The sequence below is a fragment of the Thamnophis sirtalis genome, unplaced genomic scaffold (assembly GCF_051295495.1).
Source record: "Thamnophis sirtalis isolate CommonGarterSnake01/CBP01778 unplaced genomic scaffold, rThaSir2_p1.2 scaffold_3, whole genome shotgun sequence".
In the NCBI taxonomy this organism is placed as follows: domain Eukaryota; kingdom Metazoa; phylum Chordata; class Lepidosauria; order Squamata; family Natricidae; genus Thamnophis; species Thamnophis sirtalis.
In genome coordinates this window covers 148,087,296-148,114,842 of record NW_028261383.1, presented here as the reverse complement: position 1 = coordinate 148,114,842, position 27,547 = coordinate 148,087,296, and the positions used below count along the sequence as shown (strand labels likewise).

Genomic DNA, 27,547 nt, shown 5'->3' with positions numbered 1-27,547 from the left:
CTGCTGGATGGTGCGGGAGCTGTGGGAGGGGTTGTGGGGTCTACGGTAGCGGGGGAGGGCCGGAGCATTACGGTCACTATGGGGAGGGGCAGGTATGACGGGAACTTCAGGGCTGGCCATTACCGGGGAAGGAGGATTCGCTACATCACAGAGATCCCTCCTTCCGGCCCTGTTAGTTCCACTCCAGGGCCAGGTGGCGAGAATTGTCAGGGCCCTGGTCTCAGGCTGTTGTTGCTAAATGCCAGGTCTGTGGTTCACAAAGCTCCCCTTGTCCAGGACTTAATTTTAGACGAGGGGGCAGACCTGGCATGTATTACTGAGACCTGGCTGGGCCCAGAGGGAGGAGTCCCCCTCACTGAAATGTGCCCAGAAGGTTTTCAGGTGCTTCATCATCTCAGGGAAGGGGTGGAGGAGTGGCTGTCATAATCCGAGGGTCTTTAGTTCCTCGTAGGATCCCTGCTCCGGAGTTTGTCGGGTGTGAGTCCCTGTTGATGAAGCTGGACCTTGGTGGTCAAGTGGGTCTGTTGCTAACGTACCTACCTCCCAACAGCGTTGCAACAGCCCTCCCTTCACTCCTCGAGACAGTAGCCGAGTTGGCGGTGGAATTCCCCAGGCTTATGGTTCTGGGGGATTTCAACCTGCCTACACTTGGTGAATGCTCTGATGGGGCGCAGGAGTTCATGGCTTCCATGACAGCCATGGACTTGACCCAAGTAATTCACGGTTCGACTCATTCAGCGGGTCACACACTTGACCTTGTATTTCTGTCGGAGCAGTGGAGATGTGATCTAGAGTTGAAGGTCATTAAAACCTTGCCCTTGTCATGGTCTGATCACTTCCTGCTGAGGCTTGACTTTCGGAGGCCAATCCCCCACTGTAGGGAGGAGGAACCGATTAGGTGGTTCCGCCCCAGGCGCCTGATGGACCCAATGGGGTTTCAGACGGCGCTTGGAGAAATACCTGACACTATCGTCCACAATTCGGTGGAGTCCTTAGTCGCTGCTTGGAATATAGCGGTGGCAGGGGCTCTAAACCGGATTGCGCCTTTGCGACCTCTCCGAGGCGGCGGATCCAGGAGGGCTCCTTGGTTCACCGAGGAACTCCGGGAGATGAAACGCCAAAAGAGACGCCTAGAGCGCCGCTGGAGGGCCAGTAAATCTGAGTCAGACCGAGCACTGATGAGAGCCTTTATTAGAGCCTATCTCGTGGCAATACGGGTGGCGAAATGTTTGCATTTTGCCGCCCTTATTGCATCCGCCGAATCATGCCCAGCCGCCTTGTTTAGAATAACCCGCTCCCTCTTGAAAGGGAGGGATGCGGATGACCCTCTACAGGGTAGAGCTGAGGAATTTGTTCAGTATTTGACGGATAAAGTCACTCGGATTCGGACAGAGCTGGACTCCAATTGCACGATACCAGCCGAGGTACCGGGGGAGGGTCTTGAGCATGCTTTATGGATTGAGTTTCAATGGGCTTCTCCTGATGAAATGGACAAGGCCATGGAAGCGGTGAGTGCCTCCACTTGTATACTGGACCCGTGTCCCTCCTGGCTGGTCTCGACCAGCAGGGAGGTGACACGCGGCTGGATCCAGACGATTGTGAACACCTCTCTCCGGGAGGGAATCTTCCCACCCCTCCTAAAGGATGCGGTGGTGAAACCCCTCCTGAAGAAATCGTCTTTGGACCCAGCCATTTTGAGCAATTATCATCCAGTCTCCAACCTTCCCTTTGTAGGGAAGGTTGTTGAGAAAGTGGTGGCCTCGCAACTCCGATGGTCCTTGGATGAAGCCGATTATCTAGACTCTTTTCAGTCGGGTTTCAGGCCTGGTTACAGCACGGAAACCGCTTTGGTCACGCTGATCGATGATCTCTGGCGGGCCAGGGATAGGGGTCACCCCTCTATCCTTGTGCTTCTTGACCTCTCAGCGGCCTTCGATACCATCGACCATGGTATCCTTCTGCGACGGTTGCGAGAGGTGGGGAAGGGAGGCACCGTTTTGCGGTGATTCTCCTCCTACCTCTCGGACAGGTCGCAGTCGGTGTTGGTCGGAGGGCAGAGATCGACCCCAAGGCCCCTCAAGTATGGGGTGCCGCAGGGTTCAGTCCTGTCCCCCCTCCTATTTAACATCTACATGAAGCCGCTGGGTGAGATCATACGCTGGCACGGGATTAAGTATCACCAATATGCAGACGATACGCAGCTGTATCTGTCTGCCCCGTGCCAACTCAGCAAAGCAGTAGAAATGATGTGCCAGTGCCTGGAGGCTGTTAGAGTCTGGATGGGAGCAAACAAGTTGGCACTCAATCCAGACAAGACCGAGTGGCTTCTGATGTTCCCTCCCAAAGATTGTCCAACTGTTCCATCTCTCAGGCTGGGGGGCGAAATTATACGCCCCTCAGACAGGGTTCGCAATCTGGGAGTCCTCCAGGACCCACAGCTGACTCTAGAACACCATCTGTCGGCTGTGACCAGGGGGACCTTTGCCCAGGTTCGCCTGGTGCACCAATTGCGATCCTACCTGGATCGGGAGGCCCTTCAGACAGTCACTCACGCCCTTGTGACCTCAAGACTGGATTATTGTAATGCGCTCTACATGGGGCTGCCCTTGAAGAGTGTTCGAAGACTCCAATTAGTCCAGAATGCAGCCGCGCGAGTGATTGTGGATGCACCAAGGTACACCCACGTTACACCTATCCTCCGCGAGCTGCACTGGCTACCTATTAGTCTCCGAGTCCGCTTCAAGGTGCTGGTCGCTACCTATAAAGCCCTACATGGCATCGGACCTGGGTACCTGAGAGACCGCCTCCTGCCGATTACCTCTCTCAGACCAATAAGATCGCACAGGTTGGGTCTCCTCCGGATTCCATCTGCCAGCCAATGTCGGCTGGCAACTCCCCGGGGGAGAGCCTTCTCTGTTGCAGCTCCGGCCCTCTGGAACGAGCTCCCTGTTGAGATCCGGATCCTTACTACCCTCCCGGCCTTCCGCAAAGCCACCAAGTCCTGGCTGTTCCAGCAGGCTGGGGGGAGCTGAGAAGCATCTACTTCCATAGAAATTGTGAATGTTGGTTTTGTTTTTAATATGTTGTCTTTGTCTTGTTCCCCCCTTTCCCTTGTCTTTTGTAAGCCGCCCGGAGTCCTCCGGGAGTGGGCGGCATACAAAACAAATAAATAATAATAAATAATAATAATCTCCAAAGCTTCTCAACGCACTCCAGTGGCTGGCAGGTGAACTGTGCCTGCATCTCCAAAGCTTCTCAACACACTCCAGTGGCTGGCAGGTGAACTGTGCCTGCATCTCCAAAGCTTCTCAACGCACTCCAGTGGCTGGCAGGTGAACTGCGCCTGCATCTCCAAAGCTTCTCAACGCACTCTAGTGGCTGGCAGGTGAACTGTGCCTGCATCTCCAAAGCTTCTCAACGCACTATAGTGGCTGGCAGGTGAACCTTTCTAACCATGGCAGGAGGGTCAAATGTCCTAGTATCAGAAAAGGCAGAAACACGTCAAATAGACTATGTCCTAAGACAGCACATTACGCAGATTAAGCGGCCATACCTCTTGAAGGAATGGGACAGGGTTTATCGAAAGCAGGAAAGTAGCTGGAAGCAGTTGCAGCATCTCTGCGACAAACTCAAAGACGATTTACCCCCCAAACGCCTCCGTTCTTTATATAAAGATATGGACGAAATCTACCAACTATGGAAAATTTATGGAATCCGCCTCACTGGTATCCAATTACAATTAAATGATGATGAAGCATTCCAGAAGAAAATGTCGCGCATTCAGATGTTAAACAAAGAGCGCAAAAAGCAGATCCAACGCAGCAAAGACCTTATACAATCCAATCTGAAGAGGGAGACAGCCCCATATGAGAAGTCTGAGTCTAAATCATCTCGACAGTCATATGTAGCTCACTCTCATGCTTCCAGGAAAGCGTCCTCATCCCACCCTAAAGACACTTCAGAAACAAACACCAGATCTGAAGTGTCTCATCATTCGCGAGCACCATCTCAGTGGTCAGATGCAGCCCCCTCTCAAGCTTCTAAGAGGACATCCTCATCTAGTCCAAAAGTTACACAGGGAGAGAAGACCGCATCAGTGAAGTCTCATCATTCAGACACGACATCTCAACAGTCACACGCAGCTTCCTCCTACGCCTCCAGAGAGGCCTCATCTTTCCGATCAAAGGCAGGTAGCAGCGTCTCACAGCAACCTTCCCGTTACAGCCACAGGTCACGGATATCTACAGCTGGAGAGGCATGAATAGAAGCTGGGATGGTAGAGATAGAACTAGAGACAGCAAAGGAAGAGCAGCTGTTGAAGGAAAAGTTGGTAACCATGGAGGAAGAGAAGGCAACAGCAGAAGCAGAGAGTGCCAAAGTTAAGGCTCAACTGGAATACCTTCAGCGCAGGCAGGAAGCAAAAGAAAGACTAATGTGGGCCAAAATTCTACAGATGAAGGCTAACTGTTCCTCCCTCGACTGCAGTCCTGGGAAGCTGGAAAAGCATGTGAAGGCCTACATGGATGACCCAAGCCCACCACAACAGGAACAAGGTGGAAAATCTCGATCTGGATCACGAGACATAATACTCGACAGTCTCATCAATGTCCAAAATGAAGAAACGCACGGAAGTGCACAGCTCCCACTGCCACCATCACTAGAATGGGACAACCCACCAGATGATCGCAGTCAGATTGTGACACCAGTGGTAGCAAGCATCCCACCTCACCTGAAGCATGTGAGTAATCACTCTCCTGTTCTAGATCCCAAAGCTGAAATCCTGCTCTTGCCAGGAACAGACTCCTCCAACGCTTTCACCCCTCAACAAGTGGTCAAAGGTCCAAAGGACTCCCCATCCGCCCTCGAGACAGAATTTGGAAGGGGCATCTTTGGAATGGTGTGTGTTGATCAGCCACAGGTCCCAACCCAGACAAACGTCTTCACAACCTCATCGATTGAGCCAGTTTTAGGAACAACAGTGTTCCAGACCAACAAAGAATTTCTGAGGTTCATGGTCAAAGAATTCCTAAAGGAGGCCACCAAGATTTGGATGGCTCCAATACCTCTTTGCATACCAAGGCAACAGTTGCCAAAAAACTACAGCCACGCAGAACTTGCTCCACCTCTCAAAATTGAAGAAGAATACTGGCACTCACCATCCTTTAGAAAGTGCCAGCCACAAGAGCCAGACCAGATTCGAGCACTTTTTGATACCAGCGTGCAATCCCAAGGTCTCTCTCTGGATAAAGCGCTCTTCAAAAGTCCCAACCTCACCAACAGTCGACTCAGCATGCTCATTCAGCTCAGAAAGGAAGCTGACAACATCCAGCAGATGTTCAACTTATTCCATGTCAGAGAAAACCATCAAAACTATCTATGTTTCATGTGGTCCAACAACGAACAGCACAACCAACAGAAGCAAGAACGGCCAATATGGCGAGAATCCCTGAGTTGTCTCCAAGGCGTTCCTGTCCAACGCAAGTACGTTCCCACCTTGCCTATCGCCACAACCAAAGTTGTAGGATACATCAAGATCTACAGTGGGGAGAACAACGTTCACATCGTCTACGGTGGGGAGAACAATGTCCACATCAGCCTCATCATGGGAAGGGTGAAACTAGCAACACAACTACCCGTCAACCAGTCCCACCAATCAACTCGCTTCAAACAACTCTCCAGACGGAAGCCTCTCATGTTGGGCTTAGCAGTAATCATCTTCACCACCCTTGTGGTAGAGGGTGCAGCCATCATCAACTCTCAAGCCTTGGTTCCAGAGTTTTTGGATCCTGAGATACCAACTGCCCTTACCCCAGCCACCTTACTGACCCAGAAGACAGGTGACTGGCCAGAACCAGCAGGGAACTTCATTCCCAAATACATGTACTGGAACTTGTGGCCTAAGGGACTTGTGTCCACGGGAACTCATGGCCTATGGGACTTGTGCAACAAGCCCCACCCTGTCCACGGGAACTCATGGCTATGGGACTTGTGCAACAAGCCCCACTCTGTAATGATGAACTAGTTTGTCAGATGGAGGCTCAGGTCGCAAAGCAGATTTCCACCAAAAAACCCCCCAAAAAACCAAAACTCTACATCAGACCAATCAGCGACCCAGAACTGTTGCCACAAAAGACTGAACTAGAAGATTGAATCTCAAACTTTGCATACTTTGTGTTTACATGATTGTTTGCACTGTTTTGATGCTATGCTTTGTGTATCTCAGTTAGTTAGGCAGTCAGTTTGCATTTTTATGCCATGCCTTTGTTTATTTTTACTTAAAGGCTAGTTGATAGTGGAATTTATAATTCCAGGTGGGGAGTGTGCTGCCCAACAGTATACAGCCATTTTAAGAATTAGAAGCTGTCTTCTTTAAGCAACTATCTCAAGGGAAATGCAACTACCTTGTGGGAAATGTAGTCCCATAACATGTGACCACATCTGTGCTCCCTGATTGGGCAGTGGGCATTTTGCCCGGGATATTGTTTATTACTGCACACTCACTGAATCCCTGTCAGCACTAGCAGAAGCAGCTTGTACCAGCAGCATGGGTTAGAGGAATTAATGTCTTTTTACACTACGTGAAGGGAAAGATCAGGGAAAGTCAGAAGAACTTTGGGAGATTCGCACCCTCACCACCGTCCAGACCTTCCGCACAGCCCTTAAGATCTGGCTATCCCGTCAGGCCTGGGGATAAGATTCTAATTCGCCCCCACCCGAATGTTGAATGAAAGTTGTGTTTTATTGCTTTATTTTTTTCTCATTCACGTATTGTCTTATGTTTTGTCTTGCACTCCCCCTCCCATGAATTGTAAGCCGCCCTGAGTCCCCTCAGGGAAAAGGGCGGCGTATAAATCACAAATAAAATCATTTAAAAAATCATTAAAAAAGAACCTCATTACTGAACTGTAAGTTTTGTTATTAAGGATTCCTGACAATAAACTTGATCTGAAAAATATTCCCAAGCATGGAGTTAACTGGCTGCCCGAGCAGAACCCTCATTGCCCGGAGCAGAACGTTATACAATTTGAGATTTGGATTTGGATTTGGATTTAGTTTATTTGTATGCCGCCCTTCTCCGGGAGGGACTCAGGGCGGCGAACAACTCGAAAGTGGGAAAAGGTGATACAAACACAATACACATAATTAAAATACACAAGAGTCATACAACCATACAAGTCGAGAGGGGAGGGAAACTCATCAACCCCAGGCCTGCCGGCACAGCCAGGTTTTGACGGCTTTCCGGAAGGTCTGGAGAGAGGTGAGGGTCCGAGTCTCCGCAGGGAGTTCATTCCAAAGGGCTGGAGCTGCTACAGAGAAGGCCCTCCCCCGGGTGGTAGCCAAATGGCATTGGCTGGTAGACGGAACCCAGAGGAGGCTGACCTTGTGCGATCTAACGGGTCTGTGGGAGGTAATTGGCAGCAGGCGGTCTCTCAAGTACCCAGGTCCAATACCATGAAGGGCTTTATAAGTTACGACTAGCACTTTGAAGCGTATCCAGAGACTGATCGGTAGCCAGTGCAGCTCGCGGAGGATAGGTGTAACGTGGGTGTACCGAGGTGCATCCACAATCGCTCGCGCGGCTGCATTCTGGACGAGTTGTAGTCAAAGCGCATTGCAGTAGTCCAGTCTTGAGGCCATGAGGGCGTGAGTGACTGTCGCGAGTGTCTCCCGGTTCAGGTAGGGGCGCAACTGGTGCACCAGGTGAACCTGGGCAAATGCCCCCCTGGTCACAGCCGACAGGTAATGTTCTAAGGTCAGCTGTGGGTCCAGGAGGACTCCCAAGTTGCGCGCCATGTTTGCTAAATCCGGCGCAGCTTCAGAGAAAGAAGGCGTGCGAGAAAGCCCCCCCCCCATCCCCACTGCCTAAACATTTGAATGAAGGAGGCAGCAGGCTCCTTTGTCCTCGGCTATGCAATTTTCTTTCGTTCTCTGCTGCCTGAATGAGTGAATGAGGCAGAGGGAGATTGAAAGGACATTGCGTCCCTTCTGTCTCCCCGTTGCTCAGAAAAGCAACTGCGGGAAGGTCCTTTGGTGACGGCAGGCGTCCTAGAATCTGCCTGCTAGCAAAGGACCTTCCCAGAGTTGCTTTTCTGAGCAACGAGGAGACAGAAGGGACAAAATCCCGGCCGGCTGGGATGGGTATACACAATGATGCCAGACAAAGATTCATCCACGATCCCCAGGAAGAGGCAGAGAAGCGAAAAGCAGCCACAGCATCGGCGGGTGGAGAGAGGAAAGGAAGCTGCAGCCAAAGGGGGAGACGCTCGCTACGGTTCCCTGCTAGAAGCCGCCAAGGGCTGCGTCCACCGCTTGTGGCTTCCAGGTGCCGTTTGGCAACGGGTGGCCAGCAACCACCGCAGCAGCAACATATTCCCTTGGCAAAGGCAGACGCAACTCCCCGGTGGCTGGTCTGCGTGCGCGCACACACACACGGCCCCGCACACTCCCTTCCCTTCCACGGCTGGCTCCCTTCCCTAAATACCTAAAGGCTCCGCTTCACGGGAACCAGTACTGTCTTCACGGGAACCAGTACTGTCACCCGCTTTCCTTCTCTCTCCCGTTGTGCTCCGAGCTTCGCCTATCACACAACACTGTGACCTTTCCTCTGACAGAAATGTAAATTTTTAGGGAAGGAAGCGCGGAGTGATGGTCTCGGCTGATCGGACCTTCCTGGCCGCCTTTGCCGTTTCCAGCCTCGGTGCAGGGGTAAATGCAGTGCCCTTGCGGCAGCTCCTCCACCCCTGCCCTTCCTCCACCTGCAGCCCCCCCTGGCCTGGGGGTGAGTGTCTCCCGGGGTAGCCCAGCTCATTTCTCCCGTGCAGGAATTGTCGGCGGGCGCGGATGTGCTTTGTTTGCGGTGGGCATGCAGCGCTCTTGCTCCACTGGGCTCCTGGTTCCCTCCCTTCAGCCCCGTTCAGACAAGCTCTTTGGCTGCGCCCACGTTTGCTTTGACAGAAATCACTGCAGCCCCAAGTGCGTTGATCTCGGCATTTTTCGCATCGGGGTGTGCTGCAAGAAGAGGGAGTGAGAGAAGACCTTTTCTAGCCGGCACAAAGGACTTCCCAAGACTTGATTTGCAGCAATCCGGACTCCCTCCCTCCCTCTTGCAGCCTGTCCCATGCGAATTCCCCCCTCCCCGCATCTTCTCCTGGGTTTCTCTATCAGGGTAGAGAGGCTGTGGGCTGGTAGTAGCCGCCGCAGGCTGGCTTTCCCTCCCCCCGCCCCGCCTCCTCCACTAACCTTTGTCCCTCCACAGTAGGGTGGCTGGGGGAAGGAGACGACCCACCTGCAGAACTCCGCAAAGGGAGAGAAGGAGAGGAGGGCCGTCTCCTCCCCCCAGCCGCCCTACTGTGGAGGGACAAAGGCTAGTGGAGGAGGCGGGGCGGAAGGGGGAAAGCCAGACTCCCTAGGGAAGGCCTTCCCTTGCTAAAGGCTGCTGCCGCCCACCCGAAGCGGCGAAGCCTCCCGATTCCCACCTGTTACTCACCAGTGAAGCAGCAAAAGCAAATGGCGAAGGCGAAATGAAATGGAGACTCGTGCAGCGTGCTTAAGCGGACTCCAGACAATCAGTGAGCTGGCTGGGATGCCGCGTGCTTAAAGTTTTCCATCCCAGCCAGCTCACTGATTGCCTGGAGTCCAGGCCAATCAGTGAGTGGCAGGCTGGGCTGGCTTAGATTTTTAGTGTAGAATAGAAGAGATGGGGGAACGGAACGAGCGAGCTAGCGGCAGCTGATGGGCGGGGGAGCCAGTGAGCGCCAAAATAAAGCGGGTTTTTTTGAGAACAGCCCGGGACGCGGGAAAAATTATGAAAACGCGTGCCTGTCCTGCCAGATGCGGGACGTCTGGTCACCCTACTTATATTGAATATATGGAATGTTTGCCTATATGTAAATACTTAGGCGATGATGGTATGGAGAGTTGAGAATGAAAGGATAATGTGTGGCCTCCAGAAAGAAAAATTACGGACCAGCCACCTGGGCAGATAATGGAATGTATGGTTATAGAACTCCCATTAATCTTCTGAATAGAATGATAAGATTATGGGCAGTGCTTGAAATAATAACTAGTGAAACCACTATTTAAATTTAAATACCTAAGTTTTAGGTATTAATTTAGGTATTAAATTTAATACCTAAAAAGCATACTCAGTTTGTAACAGCAATATATCAGAATAAACTTGCTTCACACTATTTGTTAGCAAAAGAAGCTGTCTGTGGAAAATTTAATCTCACAAATTGCGATTTGCAAATAGATGATCAAGGACAAGCTATAGAGGAGAAAACTGCCAAAGTGGGGAAAATCATTCACGTCCCAGTACAGACTGGGACTGGGGCAGTCGACTTCTCCTAGTTTGGCAGTTTCTTCTCTGACTGGAAAAGGATTGGGTTTCTAGTGTTCTTGGTCTTTGGTCATCTCCTTCTCCTCCCGTTTCATCCCTTCGATCCAGCACATAATTAAGTCAACCATTGCTGGGATGAAAGTCATAGACTCATCTGTGTCTATTAACTCTCCTGATAAACCAAAAAATATCATGGTTTTCAAGACCATCCCCAAGAAATATAATCCCCTAGTCCACCATTGACAGGAAGCATGCTAAAAGAAAAGGGAGGAAATGAAGGTCTCATGGAAAATGAAACTGTTACGGAGGGTCATAATAATAATAGAATAGGTAGAATTACAGGGACATAATAATAGAATCAGTAGAATTAGTTTAACTGCTCTTTCGCTTATGTAAGAATTGCTCTGCTTCTGCCAGTAATAGAATTAATCACCACTTCTGCTGGGTTGTTTTTCTGCACAACCCTATGCCTGGTGCATATCTCAAACAAGAAGTGGGGTGTGTCATCGGGCAAACACCTGTGTTGCTAAGCATTCGGGCCCTCTTTTCCTTGCTGCACTGCCAAAGGAGATCACGGACACGCAGGGATACAAGGAAGGAGGGCAGAATTGGGTACCAAGCTGATGTGTCTGAAGGTATAAAAAGATGCCATATTTTCCCCAAGGTGTGGGCTTTCGCTGTATGCTATTTGCCTGTATGTTGTGGAATGGTATACCTAGCTCCTTCTATGTACAAATGCAAGCTGTTATTTTTTTCAAACCTCTTCTTTAGTCTCTCTTTGGCATTCTGGTGAGCTAAGTGCATTTTTGGACGTTACAGTACAAGGCACAATTTGTTTAGTTTAGGAGTATCTGTTATGCTGAGATTCCAAAATGTGTGCTTTTTACATGCATGCAGAGGCCTAATGGCTGGTGGTTTGAGATCGTAGAAGGTCTGTGGCTAGAGCTGGATCTCTTCAGAGAATAAGATTTTTCATATCCGAGATCCCAGACCTGCTTCAATCCTCTCTTTCAGACAAGTCCTCCCAGACTCATTTCCCTACAAAGCTTTCTGGGAATGTAGCAGCAGCTTTCCTTCCCATAGAACGGGCATCTCCAACCCTGGCAACTTTGACTTGTGGACTCCAACTCTCAGAATTCCTCAGTCAGGCAGGTTGGAGACCCCTGCCTTAGAGGAGCAATTTTCACCTCTTTCCTAAGTTGCCTCATGTGTGCCACACACCCATACAAAACAGGCCTGTTTCAAAGCAAATGTCAGTTCTCAGCAATTTCACAAATAGATGAAGAAAAGTCAATTTTATACAGAAAATGTTGTTGGCGGTATTCCTCTCAGAAGGACAACTTACGTAAGTCTCATACAATTCTTCCCAATCATAGTTTGATTCCCAATTGAAATATTGATAACAAAATAGGCCAGGGGTGGGTTTCAAAACTTTTTACTACCCATTCTGTGGATGTTGCCTATTTTATGGGTGTGGCTTGGTGGTCATGTGACTGGGTGGGCGTGGCCAACTTGATGTCACTCACCAGGAGATGTCATGGATTGGGTAAAATGTGGTGAAGCTCACTTAACAATGCTCTTGCCTAGCAACCAAAATTTTGGGCTCAATTGTAGTCATTAGTCAAGGACTATCTCTGCCCTCCTCTGCATGGCAGTTTTGTCCTAGTAAACCCCTTCTCCTTTCTGGCAATTTCCCTTTTTTAGGGGCACCAAAATAATCCAGATAATGTAAGGTTTTCTGCTGTAGCAGGGGGTTGGACTAGATGACATCTGAGTAGCATTCTAGCCCTAAATTGCTGTGCTGTCTTTCTTTCTTTCTTTCTTTCTTTCTTTCTTTCTTTCCTTCCTTCCTTCCTTCCTTCCTTCTTTCTTTCTTTCTCTCTCTCTCTCTCTCTCTCTCTCTCTCTCTTTCTTTCTTTCTTTCTTTCTTTCTTTCTTTCTCCCTTCCCTCTGTGGGAAATAACTGCTGAATGTCACTTTGCAAACCAAGCAGCTTTTCAATTTAAAGCAGGACTCCAAAGTTTGCAACTTGTGGACTTCAACTCCCAGAATTCCACAGCCAGGTATGCTCAGTTCTGATTTAAAGCGACAGTGTTTATTTTCTATTTTGCTGACTATCCTGGCTGAAAAGTGAATTTCCTTCCTTCCTTCTTTCTCCCTTCCCTTCAGAGGAGGCTTCCTCCATGTATGGTCCCATACACCAGAAGAGGTAGTGAAAATCTGATGTACTGGATAGGACCGGTAGTAATGATGGCTTGGCCACACCCCCGAACCTGTTCTCCTGTCAGAAGCTTCATGAGAAGCTTTTTTAAAAAAAGTCCCCCCCGCCCCGCTGATTCAGGAAAGGGAAAAAAGCTTTAAAAAATAAGAGAGATAGAGGGAGGGAGGCAGTGGTGGGATTGATTATAGGGGTTGCTTACAGTACTTAGTGCATTGGAAGGTGTACCCTTTGTCCGAAGCTACGTGGGTAAAAAGCTGGGACCTAAAAGCAGATAGGTTAGTAAAGCAATTCCATGAACAGTTTCCCAATAAGCCAAAGGGTCCCCCGGCCTGGGGGGGGGGAGGGAGAGGTGGTTAATTTTGTATGTTAACCCTTATGTTATTCTCTTTTCAGGAAATATCTCCCTTTTGAGGAGAGGCCTCCTGTCAGGCCTGCAGCCAGTTCCTTTTAGGATCTTTGGCGTGCCACACACTCTCTCTTTCTTTACTATGCTGTTTCATTACTGGGGAATTGGGAGGGGGAATAGTAAGGTGTAGAATGTGTTGTTTTCAAAATAAAAAAATCCCTTTCTAGAAATCAAGGTCATTCTTTGTCACTGCACCTCTGCACCTGACCGGAAGTGGATGGGTGGAAATGCCAGCGTGGCAGAGGAAGATTGGACCATGTGATGGGCTTGTGGGTGTGGGGACAAGATCATGAACTTTCAACTGGGTGGAAACCCCAGGAAGCTTTCAGATTCGGGTTTTCACAGATGTACCAACATGTCTCTCTTAATAAATTGGAATTTTGAGGAAAGCTCTGCCTTGGACTCTGATTTAATTTTGGATGATATTTGGAACGCTGACATTTAGTTAAACAACCTACAATATACCTCAGAACCACGAGACCTGATATTTGCATTTGCCATACTGACAAAAAGTCACAAGACAAGGTTCACCAGAGAGCAACCCCCCCCCCAAAACACCAAAGCTTTTTTTATTAAAAATGTAAAGCATAGTAAGTAAAACAAGAAAGTAATACATAATTCAGCAGTTAGCAAGCTTTGGTACATTATCAGTGTCTACATTCTAAGCCTTAGCTTTCAGTCTAATCCCATGCCAACATATGCAGAGGGTTTTTTTGAAAAAAGTTTTTTTATTTTTAAACAAACAAACAAACAAACATGAAACATAAAACACTCATCAATTACATATAGCATGTCATTAGGTTACAAGCATTTGTGCATCACCACAAATGGTCACAGATTATCCATCAAGCATAAATAGATACATTATTATCATTGTACATCATATTGTTCAGTTGCAATTGATATTCCTTCGTTTTAAACAAATGTTCTAGAAACTAGATTCACATATATACCAATATTCCATTGCATCTTTATTTGTCTAATAATAATATCAGCCTTTCATTGTATCATTGTATCTATTTCACAGCATAATTATATTATCACTTAACTCCTTCAGTTAAAACATAAGTAAAACATTTTTCATTTCATTTTTCATAAAACAAGTCCCATACCTTATAAAATTGTACATCTTCTTGTTCTCTAATTTCAAATGTCAATTTACTCATTTCAGCACATTCCATTATTTTCGAATAACTTCCTCCTGTGTTGGTATTTTCTCATTTTTCCATTTTTTTACAAATACAATTCTAGCTGCTGTTAAAACATTTACAATCAAATATTTCAAATCTTTGTTATATGTTTCTGGTATAATTCCCAATAAAAAATCTTTGATTTAAGGTCTATGTGTTTTTGTATCATTTTCTCCAACCACATGTGGATTTTAGTCCAGTATCTTTAAGCTTCTATGCAGGTCCACCACATATGGTAATATGAGCCCAGTGTCTGATGACATTTCCAACACTTTTCCTACTTGTTCTTGAACATTCATGCTATTCTCATTGGGAGTAGGTGCCACCTGTAAAACATCTTATACAAATTTTCCTTATATGCTGTTGACATTGTCATTTTATAATTTTGAGACCACAATTTCTGCCATTTCTCTAATTCAATCCCATGTCCAAAATCCCACCCCCCAAGCTATCATGGTTTCTTTGACTTGTTCTTCCTTTAGCTTAACCTCTAGTAGATGTCCATATAATTTTTTAATTACTTTTTCATCAGTACCTGTCAAATATTTATCTAATTCAGGCATTTTATCATAGAAACCTCCCATTTTACGATCTTTATCATATCTAGATTGTATTTGCACATATGAAAACCAATTCATTCCTATTCCTTCCTGTTTCAATTCTTGCATAGATTTAAGTTCACCCTCTGCATTCAATATTTCACCATATCTAACTGTTTCCTTTTTATATATTATTGGATATGAAAAAGCTTCAATAGTTGATAGCCAGACTGGAATTTTTAGATAATATTGCCTTTTGATCTTCTCCCAATTTAGTAACAAGGCCTCTCATATATAGTGTCTTCTAAAATAACCCTGTGTTTTAGTTCCCTTATACCATAAAAAAGCATGCCATCCCAACAGCAAGTCATGTCCTTTTACAGTCAATATTCTAGAATTTCTTAATGTTATCCACTCCTAAATCCACATCAAGTTCATTGCCTGATAATATAACTCCCAGTCAGGTAGGCCCAATCCTCCTCTTATTCTAGCGTCTTGTAACAATTTTGATTTTATTCTTGCTTTTTTCCCTTGCCAGATGAATTTCAACACTATTTTATTTAGTTCATCAAAATAGTCTTTCCCCCATCTAATTGGGATTGTCTGGAACAAATATAGTATTCTGGGTAAAATGTTCATTTTTGATTGTAGATATTCTCCCTATCATTGATAAATGTAAGTTTTCCCATTTCATCAAATCAGTCGCAATCTGCTGCTTGAGTCTAAGATAGTTGTTCTCTTTAAATGTACCACATCTAGCAGTTAAATATATCCCCAAATATTTAACCTTATTTGTAATTTGAATCTCCAAAGTTTCCGCCAATTCTTTCTTTTGTCTCAATGATATATTCTTTGTCAGAATCTTCGTTTCATTTTATTTATTTTCAAGCCTGCTACTTTTCCATATTCCTCTATTCTTTCTATCAATTTTGATGCAATTTCTAATGGATCCTCAAGGATAAAAACCAAATCATCTGCAAATGCTTGTAGTTTGTATTCTTTTTTAAATTTTCATTCCTTTTATTTCTTTCTCTTCCCTAATCTTTCTATTTAAAACTTCTAATGTTAAGACAAAAAGTAAAGGTGATAGTGGGCAGCCTTGTCTCGTTCCTCTCTTTATTTCAATAGAATCTGTCAGTTCTCCATTTATCATTATCTTTGCTGTTTGTTTGTGGTATATGGTTTGTATGGCTTGAGTAAATTTCTTACCAAAATTCATCTGTTCCAGTTGTAGAAACATAAATCATCAGTTCACCTCGTCAAATGCTTTCTGTGCGCCTAAAAACAACAAAGCCAGGTTTTTTTTTAATATGCCTCATAGTACTCCAAAGTGTCCAAATTTATTCTCATATTATCTTTAATTTGTCCCTTTGGGAAAAACCCATTTTGATCAGGGTGGATAAAACTGTTTAGATATTTTTTAAATCATTCTGCTAATATCGAAGCAAATAGCTTATAATCTGAGTTTAACAAGGAGATGGGTCTGTAGTTCTTGATTTGTGTTAGATCAGCTACTTCTTTTGGCAGAAGTGTAATATATGCTTCTAACCATGATTTGGGTGTCCTGCTCTCGGTCATCACCTCATTCATAACTTCTAATAGTGGGAGGGACAACAATTCCTGAAATGTCTTGTAAAATTCTACGGGTAAGCCATCCGGGCCTGGGGCCTTTCTGTTATTTTGTTTCTTAAGTGCTTCAGTTAGCTCCATCATAGTTATTTTACCTTTTAATATTGTTTCAGTTTCTTTGAGCATCTGAGGGAGATTGGCTTCCTGTAGATATTGTTTAATTCCTCCCTCTTCTATATTCTCTTGTTCATACATCTTACCATAGTAGTCTTGTATAATTTTCTTCTTCTCAACATTACCATAATGGATTTGCCCTTGAACATCTCTTAATTGCAATGTTTTCTTTGATTCTCTTTCTTTTTTCAATTTATACGCTAACCACCTACCTGGTTAGTTTGCATTTTCAAAGTAGTTCTGTTTAGCACCTCTATTTTTTTGTGCCAATTCCTCCTTTTCCAATAGATCCATTTTGTGCTTATTTATGTCCATTTTTATTTTAATGTCTTTTTTGTGGGGATTTCTGTAACTCTTTTTCAAGAGTCTTATAGTCGTTCTCTAAACCTTTAAAAGTTTGTCTTTTCTTTATGTTTCTCTTTCTTGCATAGTCTATTATCAAACCACTGGTGAAGACCTTCATTGTATCCCAAAGGTTCTGCATTGATGTATCTTCTTTTCTATTTTCTTTGAAGAAGAAAGCCAGTTCTTTTTCCATTTTCTGAACGAAGTCCTTCTCTTTTAATATAGTATTATTTAATGTTCATCTAGATCTTATCCTTTGGCCTTTCAATTTAATTGTAATTGGATTGTGATCTGCCCAGGCACTTGTTTCAATCTCAATTTCCTGTACATTACAAGTCAATTCCATTGTAGCCCATACCATGTCAATTCTGGAACATGATAAATGTCTATTTGAATAAAAAGTACATTGTTTTTTTGTTGGGTTTCTTTCTCTCCAGACATCTTTTAAGTTTATTTCATCTATCATCTTGAAAAAGGATTTTGGGAGTGGTTTTCTATTTAGCTTTGTTGTTTTTTGTGATTTATAGTCCCATGTTCTGATCTACAATTCCATTAAAATCTCCCATCATACAGTTATCAGCATAGTCCAAATCAATTACACACACACACACACACACACACACACACACACACACACACACACACACTTTATTTATGGTCACAGACCAAAACACGAGTACTACAAAAGAGACATAAAAGAATTGATCATAGCATCATAGCAATCAGCCACCAAAAGCTTAACTAAGGGAAATTACAGCGTTCTACTCTAATGGTTACAGCTCTTAAGAAAAATTTAGAAACCTGAGAGGTGATGTATGAGGAGCCGTCTCCAAGGCAATATACAAACAAATTACAGCCATTAGATCTAGAAGGGACGATTTCAAGAAGAGACAGTAACTTAGATCTGTTTGTGTTATACAGGGGGCAAAATAGAAGGACGTGCTCCAGTTTCAACCTCAGCTCTGTCACAAGGGCATAGCCACTCATTAATCAAGAGTCTCTTAAAACGACCATCCAAAAGTGCTGAGGGCAGACATTAAAGCAAGCAAGGGATAAAGCTCTTCTATACTTGGGAATGGTTAAAGTATAAAAATAGGAAGCCATCCTCAATCCATAATGATTAAGTTGGTTGAAAGTCAGGGGGGGAGCAAGTTTTGTTGGCTCTGGCTCGTAGATATTGTAAATCAATGTCCACAAGCCGTTGGGCTACCTTAAATTGGGTGTCCTTAAGGCTGTAGTTTCCCAAGGCATCCTCCGTAAAATCTAGCAGATGTAACTTCTTCAGCAGCTCTTTCTCCCAGCGAGAAATATGGGGGTCCGCAAACGCCAGGGAGAGGTAGCTGCCAGGAACTGCCAGAAAAAGCACCTGAAACCACCATTTAAAGGTGTTAATCCAGGCCATACATTCCACCGATCGAATGCCCAGTTCCAGGTACATAGGGGTGAAACCAACACAAGGGGGAAGACCCAGAAGTTTTCTAAGGATTACTTCGTGATTGATATGGACTACTCGGCCCACAGACGGCTCCAAGCTCCCTTTGGACACTGTTAATTAGTGATTCAAAGGCCAAGACTATCTCCGAGCCACTACTTGCTAGTACCTGATTATACAAGTTGAGACACTCCGGAGATGATAAAAAGGAGTGAAACTTTCTTTCAGTATTGGGAGGCCATTTGATCCTCCAGGTGTACGAGGCCATATAGGGATCTAATATCTGAGGGCCCCAAGGTAGATGTATATTTGAAAAAAGCTCAATAATTGTAACCAGGGGGTAGTGATCGCTCTCCGTAAGGCAGTCCACATAAAAAGCACGGACTGCCTCTCTTAAAGGTTGAGATATTAGCACAAAATCAACAACACTACTCCCACGTAAGGAACTAAAAGTAAATTCGCCAGCCAGATCACCTAGGGTACACCCATTAAGAATTATCTTGTTGTGTTGGAAGGGCTAACTGAATGCCAGCAAAATTTGTTAATTCATCCTTAGAATGTCTGGCTGAAGTCAAATGACCTATGGCCTGGAGGGTTTCTTGGGGGTAGAGTGTCTCTATTGCTGGGGGGACTTGAGCTCCCAGACGGGTCCCCCTATAAGAATGTACAATGCTGGGAATTTAGTTTCCATACAAGTAATATAGTTCTCCAGCGTGCCCCATTGAGCCTTGATATTGGCTTGCCTCCTTGTCGGGGGAAGATAGCCATTGAACACTAACAGTTTTCTCTCTCCTTTCTTAATTAAAAGCGCCATAGGTAAAGAGCCACAGGAGGGTAGTTCCATTGTCTCCACTTTCGATCTCCGGGTCTCCACTGTCGATCTCCGGGTGCACTTCAAGGTCCTACTCACCACCTATAAAGCGCTCCATGGTAGTGGATCTGGCTATTTGAGAGACCGCCTTCTGCCAATTACCTCCCTGCGTCCCATCAGATCGCATAGAGTTGGCCTCCTCCGTATTCCATCCGCCAGTCAGTGCCGACTGGCGACTACTCGGAGGAGAGCCTTCTCTGTTGCGGCTCCAACGCTATGGAATAATCTCCCCGTGGAGATTCGTACCCTCACCACCGTCCAGGCCTTCCGCACAGCCCTCAAGATCTGGCTAGCCCGTCAGGCCTGGGGATAAGTCTACTTTCGCCCCTCCCGAATGTCGAGTGAATGTTGTGTTTTATTGTTTAATTTACTTTTGTTCACATCTCTTTTTGTATTTGTCCTACACTCCCTTTCCCCTTTTATTGTAAGCCGCCCTGAGTCCCCTCAGGGAAAAGGGCAGCCTATAAATGTGCAATAAATACAAATACAAAATACAAATACTTTCAAAGAAGTAGAGACCAAACAAGCTAGACCACCCTTAGGCCTCCCTGCCGTAGATTGTCTAATAGTGGCCAACAAAATGGCCGTAAACCTGAAAAGGATATCTTATCACAAGCCCAGGTCTCTTGGAGCAGGATCACATCGTATGAATGGATATAGTTAACAAATTCTGTAGTACCACACCTTCGCCCCTAGCCTGCAATGTTCCACGAAAGGCACTTGAGTATGCAGGGGGGCGAGTAACCAAGTTTACTAGTTATTCTGTGTGGTTAATTTTTTCCAGAGCACTCTTTGCATTAAAAAAAAATACATCCATTATTAGATGGCAGGGTCATCCTCTTGGGAGGCAAAAGCAGGGGAACAGAGTGGGGAGGCGAGCCTTGCTCATGGGGCTGTAAGACTCTAAACATACTTGTGGCACTGACTAGTTGCTTAGCTGGAAGGCATTCGGGAGTATCGTCAAGTGGAGTTTGAGTTAGCCCTGCGTCTCCAGATTTACGAATTAAACATTTTGGAGAAAACGTCAATGGAGCTTCCGCTGGTAAATCAGTATAAACTCCCTGAGGTCCAAAGGAATCCTTGTCAGAGATTGATAGACTCCAAAGCTTGAACTTAATTGCATCCAGACGCTTTATGATTTGGGCTCTTTCCGATTGAGGAAGCACACTAAAGGAGCCAAAGAGCAGTGTCTCCTCCTGGTTCCAAAAACCATCCTGACACAGATCAGTCCCATAGATAGGTGGAATCCCAGAGACATTGATCTGGGACCCATCTACCAAGAGACCTTGGGTGCCCTGAGCTGATGTTGCTTCTTTTGGGGCCACTTCTTCCCAGCTGATCAAATCAAGGGAAGCTTCCTGGTAAGTTGTTACGTGCTGCTAGGGACTGATTTGGCCAATTGTAGGAGGAGCAGTTAGCCTACCATCTGAGGGAACGCCAGCTGAGGCTTTTGTAGAAGTAGGTATATAGCTAATACATGTTGTAATATCCAGAATAGCATTTGAAGTTGGCTCATTAATATATGCCACTGACGATTTTTTGTGGGCAATAAATCTCCTGCCACTCACAAGTTGTCGATTACTCAAAAGTGGCTTAATCGATACATATTTGAAGACTCTTCTTGGCAAAATGCCAAAGGATCTTAACTAGGATCCTCTTCTGAACAGTAGTTTTGGAATGTTAGAATTAGCAAAACTAAGTAGCACTCTGGTGCAGTATTCAGGGGAGGGTTAAGGTTCAACCTTCTTCAAATCATCAGCTTTTAGCTGCAATAACTTTAATAGATAACCCCTTGCTAGTTGTGTTGAACTCCAGTAAGGTAAATTGCTGTTAATGGGATTAATAATGAGGGCCACTGGTTTGGCTGCAAGACCAGGCAGCTATTCGTGTCATAGGATGCAGAATTTAGTCTGTTGGTAGAATTTCGTTGACCAGGATTTCGTTGGCCAGTGCTTTTATTAAAGCTTTTCCTGGGATTTGGCAGGGAACACCCTGTCACTGCCACTGACTGCCGTGCGATCACCCTGGATCACCCACTGGTAGTCTAGGAGACTAAGTAGTTTAGAGTACTTACTATCCTATCAAGCTGGAGCTGAATGCTCACTGTAGTTTCTGCAACCAGAAAACATTGCTGGGCCAAAAGTTCTACAAGGGTAGGCTCATGCAAGGGGTGGTTAGGGGCCACAGTTTCAGGTAAGTCTTCATTCTCAGCTCTGGGGGTGATGCCCTCAGAAGCTCCCCGACCAGAAGACCGAGCCAAAGCAAAGTCCTCAATCTTAGATTGCTTCAAGAAAGGTTGAAAAGCCAAGTCAATGGGAGACCTGCTCCTTTTCCTTGTCTGCTGCCCAGCTTCTTCTCTTTTCAGGGGCTCCATTGGGGCGGGCTCCCTGGATTTAGTCATTGAAATAAGCTGTGGCTTTTGAATAAGCCACAGTTGCAGGATTCAATAACATCCCAAGCAGTGGTAGGTTTCTCGGAAAGATGGTTTTGTGTAGTTTTCTATAGAATTCATCTTGTTTATCATTGGGGGCATAAGTTGCAATTAAAAGTATTTTCTTAGTGTTATCAATAATTTCCACCATCAGAATTCTTCCATCGTCATTTGTATAAATTTGTTTTGCTGGAATTTTATCTTTAGTATAAAAGTCACTCCTTTTTTCTTACAGCCTGCCAATGCAGTAAACATTTTTTCAAGTTTTGGCTGTACCAATAAATGTTCATGTTGTTTTTGAATATGCGCTTCTTGTAGACAAATTATGTCCAATTTAAATTTTTCTAATTTGTGAAGTATTCTTCTTTTAATTGCTGAATTAAGTTCATTTATATTGATTGTAATCATTTTTTCTCTTCCATGTTTATATTTTATAAGTAGGATTTATAGCTCTAGTTTAGGTCCGATTGGACCGCCCAGGCGACTTGAATTCAACGGTGATCCTGGAGCTCCAGAAAAGTTTGTCGTTTCACAACGACGTCAAGACTTTCCAACATATGCAGAGTTTTACCCACTCTACAACTGCAGGGGATAAGAAGCTGAGAAAAATCTTTCTGCTTTGTCCTCTCCTAAACGCCAACAAAACCTTCGGCCCGAAGTATTATTTAAGCAAGACTCCCTGCTCTGCTTGTGCTTAAGTTAGAGCTTTGTCCATTACCGTGTTTCCCCAAAAATAAGACAGGGCCTTATTTTCTTTTGACCTCCGAAATAAGCACTTGGCCTTATTTTCAAAGAGATCTTATTACTTTTGAGGTGCAGGGGGCAGCGAGCATGGTCACCTCATGCCTGCTACTGTGTTGCAATATTTTCAGGGAGAACTTATTTTCACGGGAGGGCTTATTTTAGCACATGCACTCAAAAGCCCGATTGGGCTTATTATCTGGGGAGGTCTTATTTTCAGGGAAACATAGTACCAGTTTCTTCTTAGAGAACAAACTGTTCTTATTACCCACTTTCAAAGCATTCATAGAGGTAATGCAGGCATAATGACAGATCTTTCCCCCACTTGCACCTAACTGTGACACAAGTATGCCTTTGCAGCCTCTTTTTAAAAATACCTTATCCACATGACAAGGTACTGCTTTGTACTGGAAAGAAGGAACACTAGTCCTACATCATGTGATTTTTCCATTGTAGAGCTTCAAATCTCTACATTTGTCCTAAAGGTCTTTTTCTAAAAGACAAATGGATTTTCTTGCTTAATTTTTTTCCCTTTGAAAATATTTTGCTTCTTAGCCAAGAAGCTTCTTCAGTGTATGAGAAGCTTGAAACGTTTTACAAACAAGCAACCCCCCACCCCCACACACCCCCAAAAAACCCCAAGGAAATTCAGTTGCTTTTTGGAAAAAAAGCACCTTTGGGACAACCATGACCTGGATGATTGAGCCTCTTCGTAGACATACAGTATTGTATCTCCACATGAACAACCTTTTAAAAATTGTATTGTTAATGCTTTATTGTTCAAGTAATTCTATGACTGTAATACACAATGGGGCTATATTCAACCATATGCAAGGTAATAAGTATTCTGATCTTTGAAACTCCCAAACACCCTCCCACCCCAGGTCCAAGTTATCAATTGAAAGTTGGAGGAGAGACGGTCTACTGTATGCGCCCATGAAGTTTCCTGCAGTCACTGCTCAACACCTGTATATTTCTCTTGTCTGTAACAAAACAGTGGGGAATAGTAGGATACTTATTACGGTGTGCAGTTTCCATTGATAGAGCTTTTGTGTGAGACTCCTTCACCAACTTCTCCTTGTACTTAACAACTTCCCATTTGGCATGTCTACTGCTATAGCTGACTGGTTAAAGAAAGCAGAATCCCAGTTTTACCTGCCTGTAGTTTGACTTAGAAGGATAAATTGGCAGAATACTTGTCATTTTCACTCACTTTTTTTTTTTTAAAAAAAAATTCACCGATTTATTATCTTGGGACAGTGATTCATCAACCCTTGCTCAGCACTACTTTAATGCCCTAACCACAGGTTGTTTGTGTGGTTAGGAGCCAACGAGCCAGTGTTTCTGCTTGTTGAAGATGTAGAAATTGCCAAACAGTGGAGACCTAGTTCACAAACCATAGTGGACTCGTTCACACCACCACATTTTACTTCAGGGCAGATATACCCAGGATTTGGGAATACAGGGTGTGATTAGTGCTCCTTGGGGCGGGGGATGTGAGGGCAGCTCCTTACATTCCCCAAAAGAACTGCTGTCATTGAGTTGAATGAAAGCAAAGCAGTGAAAGTGAAGAATTGGATTCATGTCAATCCAAGTTGGAAACACTTTCAAAGTGGAGCAGGAAAACCCAGTTCCAGGCTACTATCTCCACCTCCTGCGGATAGGAGCCAACTTCAGGTTAGGCAATTAGCTCCTCAGCAACCCTCCCCTTCTCTTCTGGGCAAGAGGAAAGAATGGCTTAGGAATGACCCAAGGTAACCTTGTGTCTGTGTATGGTGAATCTGTTCTTCTAGATCTAGTTCTGAATTTGTTCCTACTTGTCCAGTGAGAAATAGCTGGAGATTCCAGGCTCTGGGCTCACACTCCATGGGCCGGATCCAGCCCCCAGGCTTTGAGTTTGACATCCCTGATTTAGGTTTAGTGCGGCCTGAACTTTTAGGATCCTTTGTCCACTCCAAATTGTATAGAATAGAGGAAACACTTTTCTTAGTGTAGCGTATGCATTGTCACTCTTAATTCCTTAAAGTCAAAAATCTGATTTTAAGAGAAAGATGCTTTCTCTTAAATTACTTCACAGCATATCCATAAATATGGGGACAAACTACAGTTACGTACAACGGGGCCATGAAGTGTTGCAAGTACAGTTTAGAAAACCCCACATTCTCCAAATCCTTCCAGGTCTCTTTTAACAAGGAGCATCCGTCTGTCAAATATCTCCAAGTAGGGTTACAGACTTGTTGCAAGAAGGAGGCCCACTTCGATCTGCTAGCTGCTACATGTTCAATGAAATAGAATGCACCACCCTGGAAAAAGTAAAATAATACAATATAGTAATTACACACTGTATTTCCACTGTGATCAAGATTGTTGTCATAAAACTTCCTGGGGACATGAGGCAATAATTAAGTATAGAGACAAAATGAAGCTGGAATGCAATTTAGCTATGAATGATATACAGGAGATTGAAGTTCTAGGATAACTGCAGAATTGGCCTTTTTTTATTTAAGGAAGGTGATTAAGTAGCTGTATCAGTTCACTACATTTCCGCATATTGGTTTATCCTTATCTCAGTTTAGAATTTATATTAAAATTCAAAAGGGTTCACAAAATTTTAAGCATCACTGTGTATTTATTACATTTTTATGCCACTCATCTCCCTTTTGAGGTGATTTTGGGTGGCTTACAAGTTATAAAACAGGTAAAAAGTAATTAAAACAGTAAAATTACACAGATTAAAATATTATTAAAAACTTTACTAAGTTACCCCCTCCTTTGTGTGGCAGCCCTTCAAATATTGGAACATTGCTATCATGTCTCCCCTGGTCCTTCTCTTCACTAGACTAGCCATGCCCAGTTCCTGTATGTTTTAGTCTCCAGTACCCTAATGCATAGTATTGTATACCAGGACCCTTGGGTAGCCAGAAGAACTGAGGCGGAGACGGGAATAAAGGCTAACAAGTTTATTCCCTAACAAGCACAGGCTAACATTCAGAACCGACTTCAGACAGGAACGCACGCTGCTCGTTTGGACAGTCCTTTTTTATACTGGAGCTGTCAAACGACCAGCCAATCGGCTGTCGAGTACTTCCCGCTTAAACAACTTTATTTTACCGCATGCTCAGAACGTGACACAATGGATGGAAGAGAACAGGAAGGTCTGGAGGAATGTTGTCCATGGAATAGCAATGGGTCAAACACGACTTTGCAACTGACAACAACATTATTGTTAATTAAAGTTTTAAACAAAATTTCAAGCCATCCAGCTGAGCTGAACGATCCTTGGAAGCTTTCCCCCACCCTTTTTAAAGCATTTTCCCCCTCTCGGTTTGGGCAAATTGGCAGGGAAAAAATGCTTTAAAAAGTGAAAAAATTTGGCCAGGGATCCAGTTTATGTTAAGCCCGAAAATGAGCAGCATAAAGAGCAGCAGAGAGATGTTGTTTTTGTGGAATCTAAAGCCCTTGAACCCATGCACACTTGCCTAGTGTGTATGTGCACCTACCTAGTGCCCATTATTCATTTGTCTGGACACACCAGAATTAACTTTCCCTCTTTGCCCTTTGACTTACGGGTCTGAGCACTCGCAAGATCTCCTTCAATGCAGCCTGGGTGTTCTTCACAGAGCAAAACACGGTTGTGCAAACCACCACGTCCACAGAGTTGTCCGACAATGAAGTCATGTTCTCAGCGGAGGCGACCACAAAATTCTCGAACTGGAGGTGTGTGTTTTGAGCCATGCTGTTCAGGAGGAATTTTTGAAAGTTGGGGTTGTAGTCCAAGCAGGTCACGCGAGTGTTGGGGGGATAAAACTGAAAGTTGGGGCCGGTGCCCACGCCAATCTCTAGCAGGTGGAGCTTTCCCGAATCATCAGCATAGTCGCACATGTTATGGAACAGCTTCTCCTTTTCCTTGCACATTTTTTTATTGTACAGTTTGCTGAGCTGAGTCATGAAAAGTGGGAAAGTTTTTTTGCAAATAGGATTCCATAAGCCAAAATAGGCAAGCACATAGATGGGCAGGATGAGGATTTTCAGGCATTGTTGGAAGATGAAAACCAGCATCGTCTTTGATGGAAGAAAAGAAACCGTTCCTGCTTGATTCCCTCAATGATTTCCTTGAAATACTCCCAGTTACTCATAGTTCTTTTAATGATGTAACCTATGGAAAGCATCTACATCACGTCATCAGTTTGAATCTGTTCCAGTTCTTCCTTAAAGCGACAACGACTCGTTTAGTTACTTAAAAAAATCTTTCAGTTATACAATTTGGGATGAACATGCTTTGAATGCTGTGGGAGTAGGAATGGATTTCCAGAGGATGTATTGGTAGTAGCCAGAGCAGTGGCCACCACATTGGTACAGTGGCTTGTTTGGCCCACCCACCAGCCCTCGTTCTATGGCCATTTACAGTATAACGCAACGGCCAATTGTGCATGCGTGCAAAGCATGCTGCCCCTGCAGAAACCACTGCCGAGCAGCTGGGTGCCGCAGGGTGGTGGCACACACAGCATGCGTGCCCAACCGGGACACCTGGCTCTATGCTCAGCGTACCAGTTGTGATGGGATCCGGAACCCACCACTGAACCAGGAGCAGTGACGTGTAGTCAGGGGAGGCAGGGGAGGCAGAGCCTCACCACTGTCATCTTGAAAAGAAAAAACAATGTAAAGGCAAGAGCTGAGGTCAGGCTGAGCTAGTTGCTGCCAGAGTCACTGTGGATGACGCTGCTTAGTGCTTAACTGTTTAAAAAAGCCTCTTAAAAAGTGCCCTCTACAGGAGGAGGCAGGAGAATGACGGGCCTCATCTACTCTGATTTTAGGCATTTTATGATCACTCGAGCAGAGTTAAGCAAGGGTTAAAAGCCGAAAAATTCCTGACGTAGGTGAGGCATGTCATATTCCTGCCTCCTCCTGTAGAGGACGCTTTTTTAGAGGCTTTTTTAAACAGTTAAGCACTAAGCAGAGTCATCCACTTGGAGGTTTTGTAGTCCAACCCCTTGCTCAAACAAAGCAGCCTCGGTCTCAACATCTGTGAGGGATGGGGGGGGCAGGAGCCCCAGCAGCAGAAACAGCAGCCACAAAGAGAGGATGGATGAATGAAAGCTCCGGATCATCTTTGATCCAGGAAGCAAATGGCGGCTGAGCCTCTGGATGGCTTCTTTTGTGGTTGTCCATCTCGGGTGCCGTGGGTCTTGTGGGGCGAGTTTCACGTGGCGTGAGCGCTTTGTAGTTTAAACACATGGAAACGTGATTTTTATTATCATTTCATTTTTCATTTCCTTTATTTGTATGCTG

General features: G+C 44.9%; 1 protein-coding gene across 1 annotated transcript; it reads right to left on the bottom strand.

Annotated features, from left to right (window-relative positions):
* Positions 1-23,617: 23,617 nt before the first annotated feature.
* Positions 23,618-26,330, bottom strand: LOC148048228 (thiol S-methyltransferase TMT1A-like). The gene is made up of 2 exons (XM_087707862.1): positions 25,826-26,330; positions 23,618-24,561 (listed from the first exon to the last, which is right to left on the bottom strand). The coding sequence occupies exons 1-2, from the start codon at positions 26,315-26,317 to the stop codon at positions 24,325-24,327; spliced, it is 729 nt and encodes a 242-aa protein (XP_087563988.1). The 5' UTR covers positions 26,318-26,330; the 3' UTR covers positions 23,618-24,324.
* Between the last annotated feature and the right edge of the window lie 1,217 nt (positions 26,331-27,547).